The sequence below is a fragment of the Pteropus alecto genome, unplaced genomic scaffold (genome assembly GCF_000325575.1).
Source record: "Pteropus alecto unplaced genomic scaffold, ASM32557v1 scaffold78, whole genome shotgun sequence".
Taxonomy (NCBI): domain Eukaryota; kingdom Metazoa; phylum Chordata; class Mammalia; order Chiroptera; family Pteropodidae; genus Pteropus; species Pteropus alecto.
The window spans coordinates 4955823-4961762 of record NW_006443124.1 but is presented as its reverse complement, the minus strand read 5'-3'; the positions used below and the strand labels follow the sequence as shown (position 1 = coordinate 4961762).

The 5940-nt window shown below is 40.6% G+C and overlaps 1 protein-coding gene across 1 annotated transcript; it reads left to right on the top strand.

Moving 5' to 3' along the window:
- The first annotated feature begins 2819 nt into the window (after positions 1-2819).
- LOC102892051 (protocadherin alpha-1-like) lies at positions 2820-5265 on the top strand. Its single transcript, XM_015597984.1, has 2 exons — positions 2820-4525; positions 4557-5265. Exons 1-2 carry the CDS (start codon positions 2820-2822, stop codon positions 5263-5265), a joined length of 2415 nt encoding a protein of 804 aa, XP_015453470.1.
- The last annotated feature ends 675 nt before the right edge of the window (positions 5266-5940 follow it).

Below are 5940 nucleotides of genomic sequence, written 5' to 3'. Positions count from 1 at the left end.
GTGAATAGAGATAATTTTACTTCTTTCTTTCCAATTTGAGTGGGTGCCTTTTATTTATATTTCTTGCCTATTTGCTCTGTCTAGAACTTCCATTACTATGTTGAGTAGAAGAGGTGAAAACAGGCATCCTTGTCTTGTTCCTGATCTTAGAGAGAAAGCTTTCAGTCTTTCACCATTGAGTATGATGTTCACTCTGGGTTTTTCATATATGGTGTTTTATTATGTTGAGATAATTTCCTTTTGTTCTTAAGATTTTGAGTGTTTTTATCATGAAAAGTTATTGAATTTTGTCAAATGCTTTTTACATATCTCTTAATATGATCGTGTGGGTTTTTGTTCCTTCATTCTGTTAATGTGGTGTATTATATTGATAGATTTATTTATGTTGAAACATTCTTGCATTCCAGGAATAAATTTCACTGGCTCATGGTGTATAATCTCTTTAAAATGCTATTGAACCCTGTTTTCTAATATTTTTTGAGGATTTTAGCATCAATGCTTGTGAAGGATATTGATCTGTAGTTTTATTTTCTTGTATTGTCTTTGTCTGGCTTTGGTATCAGGATAATGCTGGCTCCACAGAATGAGTTAGAAAGTGTTCTCTCCTCTCCAACTTTTTGAAAAAGTTTGAGAAGGATTGGTATTATTTCCTTTTTAAATGTTTGGTAGAATTCACCAGTGAAGCCATTGGGTCAATGATTTCTCTTTGTCGGATTTTATAAATTGCTTATTTAATCTCCTTACGGGTTACAGGTCTATTTAAATTCTACAGCTAACTTCTTTGTGGTTACCATGGAGATTATACTCAATATATTAAAGTTATAACACTCTCATTTGGGTTCATACCAACTTAACTGCAATAGCATACACTCTGCTCTTTTAACAGCTCTGTCTCATAATACTTTTTTTCAAGGCATTATACTCTCATTTTTCCCCCTTGAGGGTAGTATCATGTAGCCTTTTATTTTCATGATCACTACGATGATAATGAAGTCCATGTTTAACTATTGTTTTGTTTCAACTAAGTGTCATCCGATCATTGTAAATGACATTTTTCAAATATTGAGACTATCTTCAAATTGAGCAGTTTTCATCAAAAGAAAGACAGGATGAAACTACAATATGGTTTTTGGTTAAAATTATATTTAAAGATCACTATAGTTCTCAATATTAATGAATGATAATTTTATAATTTTCAGTTAAATATAGATATTTTTAAGGTAAAATAAGCTTTTAATTGTAGAAAGCAAAGTATGTTTAATCCAACAGACTTATGTTTGAAATATTCTAATGACAGTGGATTGTGATTAGCCTTTATTCTATATTTTCTTCATAGAAATAAAATATATCCCAAAGAAACTTATAACACATTAAAGTACACATTAAAGTAGACAATATTGACAATATTGTCTAAATCTACTGACATTTAGAAAAGTTCCAAGTTCTGAATTTGCTTCAATCTACTGACATTTAGAAAAGTTCCAAGTTCTGAATTTGCTTCATTTTGAGAATAAGAGGATATTGATGTATCTTATATTACTGTACATTTGTAATAAAGTAATTACTATACTGAACTGTTAAAATTATAATCTGTTTTTGAAAAATAAAGTAGCATCATATTTCATCTATTAATTAACAATTTAAACAATGATTTGGGTTTTCTGATTAAGGAGACATAATAGATTAACTCTTATTAATATTATTATCCTTAAATGTCCATAATACTTAAAATAGAAATGTTAAGGATATTCTTTAAAAAATTGACTAGTCATAGTTTATTAAGATGACACAGTCAAATTTGATTTAGCTATGGGATTCTGATTATGAATTGGACTAAAGTTGAAAAAGTTTATTAATATGTTATTCTCAAATAGTTTCTTCTGAAAACCTAATCGCATTAGATTTACATTTAAAATGTTGACTATGGATTATTTTCAAATTCTCAGGTATATGTATTTGATATTGATTCAATATTTATATAATAAGAAAAAATGTACAGCTGGAAATTTGATGTAGGAATACAGAAAGACCAATGGACACTAATTTCGTTTGGAATAATGAATTTTGGAGGTCAAAGTTATAAGGTCAGCACTAGATGTTAATAACAAGCAAAAAAGAAAAATGTCCCAAATATTATTATTCTAAGAGTTAAAGTATCAGAAAACAATGTCATTGATCACACATTTTATAAATATTAAATATATTTCATAAAATTTTCTAAAAATTTCGTATGTAAGTACCTGTAATGACATATCATTAAAAAAATAAATACTGAAACTTTCCTAAAATAAGGTAAATTTTAGTGCTCAAAATGCCTTATTTGAAATCCCCAATATTCAATTACAAATATTTAATAATGAAAATATATGAGCTGATAGATTGTTTTAAATAAGAAGATATAAGGTTATTTATACATATTTTGATTTTCCCAAAATCCAATTGTAATATCTTTGTGAAAACAGCTGAAGGAAAATATCGAATTACATACTTTAAAGTGACATTTGAAATGTCTGGGTCTTTAAAAGGACATAAAATTGAAAATGATTGCATTGAGTAAAATGCAAATGAATATAGAGACTATTTTGTAAATCAATGAATGGATCTAAAATCTACAGCATCAGCCACATGATGTCGCTGTATACCACAAACTCTAGTCAATGGAAATGTACTGATCATCAAAACTAAAGAAGGAAGCTCCATTTTGTCACTGCCCGAGAGAAGACAAAAACGCAAAGGAGATAAATTATTGAAAATATGAAGTGAAAAAGCATGATTTTGAAGTCAGGTGAGAGAGGTACGAAAGGTGTGGTGCTTTTGAGATGCTGTTTCCCAGGCGAGGGGGCAAGGAAGCCCAGCGCCTGCTGCTCTCGTTTCTGCTCCTTGCAGCCTGGAAGGCGGGGAGTGGCCAGGTCCACTACTTGGTCCCCGAAGAGGCCAAACACGGCACCTTCGTGGGCCGCATCGCCCAAGATTTAGGGCTGGAGCTGCAGGAGCTGGTGCCGCGCCTGTTCCGGGTGGCGTCCAAAGGCAGTGAGGACTTTCTGGAGGTAAATCTGCAGAATGGCATTTTGTTTGTGAATTCTCGGATCGACCGCGAGGAGCTGTGCGGGCGGAGCCTGGAGTGCAGCATCCACTTGGAGGTGATCATAGAGAGGCCGCTGCAGGTTTTCCATGTGGAGGTGGAGGTGAAGGACATTAACGATAATCCACCAGTCTTCAGAGAGAGAGAACAAAGATTATTTATTCCTGAAAGTAGACTGCTGGATTCGTGTTTCCCGGTAGAGGGTGCTGCTGATGCGGACATTGGTACCAACGCTCTTCTAACATACACCCTCAGCCCCAGTGATTATTTCTCTTTGGATGTACAGGCAAATGATGAGCTGAGTAAGTCACTTTCGCTGGAGTTGAGGAAGTCTTTGGATAGAGAAAAAACACCACAAATTCGTTTATTATTGACAGCCACCGATGGGGGCAAACCAGAGCTGGAAGGTACAGTTCAATTGCTGATCACAGTGCTTGATGTTAATGATAACGCACCATTGTTTGCCCAGGCCGTGTACAAAGTCCACTTATTAGAAACTACGGCAAATGGAACATTAGTGACCACATTAAATGCCTCTGACGCTGACGAAGGTGTAAATGGAGAAATTGTCTTTTCCTTTGGCAGTGATGTTCCTCTTAACATTAAAAAGTACTTCAAAATTGATTCCAGCTCAGGAAAAATTTGGCTAATTGGTCAATTGGATTATGAAGAAACAAAATCCTACGAAATTCGGGTAAGAGCAGTTGATAAAGGAAGTCCTCCAATGTCAAGTCACTGCAAGGTTTTAGTGAAAGTTCTGGATGTAAACGATAATGCTCCAGAACTGGCAGTCATGTCCCTGTCTTTGACCATCAGAGAGGACTCTCCACTCAGCACCGTCATCGCCTCCATCTCCGTGTCCGACCACGACTCCGGTGTTAACGGGAAGGTGATATGCGCCCTGACACCTCATGTCCCCTTCAAGCTGGTTTCCACTTTCAAGAATTACTATTCGCTGGTGCTGGACAGCGCCCTGGACCGCGAGAGCGTGGCGACCTACGAGCTGGTGGTGACAGCGCGGGACGGGGGCTCGCCTTCGCTGTCGGCCACCGCCAGCGTGACTGTGGAGGTGGCCGATGTGAACGACAATGCGCCTGAGTTCGCGCAGCCCGAGTACACGGTGTTCGTGAAGGAGAACAACCCACCCGGCTGCCACATCTTCACGGTGTCTGCGCGGGACGCGGACGCGCAGGAGAACGCGCTGGTGTCCTACTCGCTGGTGGAGCGGCGCGTGGGCGAGCGTGCGCTGTCGAGCTACGTGTCGGTGCACGCGGAGAGCGGCAAGGTGTACGCGCTGCAGCCGCTGGACCACGAGGAGCTGGAGCTGTTGCAGTTCCAGGTGAGCGCGCGCGACGCGGGCGTGCCTTCTCTGGGCAGCAACGTGACGCTGCAGGTGTTCGTGCTGGACGAGAACGACAACGCGCCCGCATTGCTGCCACCTGGGTCTGGCAGCGCTGCCGCCGGGGGCTGGCAGCGGGGGCGGCGTGGTGAGCCAGCCGGTGGCGCGTTCTGTGGGTGCGGGCCACGTGGTGGCGAAGGTGCGCGCTGTGGACGCGGACTCGGGCTACAACGCGTGGCTGTCTTACGAGCTGCGGCCGGAGGCGGGGGGCGCTCACAGCCCGTTCCGCGTGGGGCTGTACACGGGCGAGATCAGCACGACGCGAGCCCTGGACGAGGCGGACGCGCCGCGCCAGCGCCTGCTGGTGCTGGTGAAGGACCACGGCGAGCCGGCGCTAACGGCCACAGCCACCGTGATGCTGTCGCTGGTAGACAGTGGCCAGGCGCCTAAGATTCCGTCGCGGATGTCGGTGGGAGTCACGGGCCCAGAGGCGACGCTGGTGGATGTGAACGTGTATCTGATCATCGCCATCTGCGCGGTGTCCAGCCTGTTGGTGCTCACGCTGCTGCTGTACACGGCGCTGCGGTGCTCGGCTCCGCCCAATGAGGGCGCGTGCGGGCGGGGGAAGCCCATGCTGGTGTGCCCCAGCGCAGTGGGGAGCTGGTCATATGCGCAGCAGAAGCGGCAGAGGGTGTGCTCTGGAGAAGGCCTGCCCAAGACGGACCTCATGGCCTTCAGTCCCAGTCTTCCTCCGGATTCCAACATGTCGGAAGGAAACGAACATCCAGAAGCAAATTCAGACCTTTTCAGTAATGTAAGTCCAACTTTCAAGCTTTGGCTATAATTCTTAAAAATTTTTAACTTACATAATCACCTTTTCAAATGCGACTTTTATATATGTATTCAAAGTGTTCACTAAAATTGAAACATCTTACCATTTAATGTAGATATTTATTTACAGCTGCATCTTAAATGGAACATAGAAACAAATGAACAAGCAAAAAAAACAAATATAGAGACAAATTTTCATATTCTTTGATTGAAAAAGTAGAATACATAAAAAAATACTGAAACACTAAGTAGTCTTGGTTACATTTAACACAGGATCGCAACATAGTCAAATACAGTGACATTTTCAGGTTTGTTTACCTTAATCTGGTGACATGTCAAGTGACATGTCAAGCCCTTGACCAAAAATTACAGGCAAAGTTATAGAAACCAGTTGCCTTTCCTTAAGCTTTTAAGTTTCCAAGTGGTCAATAAAAATTGTTTTAAGCAAATTTAATTTAAAATGTTTTTTGGGTGATATTTTAATTTTTATGTTAATACATACAACCATTACTCTTCATTGTCGTTATGGACAATATCTTGATGCCAAAGACCTTTAGTTCTCTTGGGTCTGGATAGCTTAATGTGGAATGAATTTGTTAGATAATTCTGTTAGGATTAAGCACCTTCCATTTACTCATAAGTGTTCTAAAACTTTTTATCTTCATGCCTCTCATCTTTACCAATAATT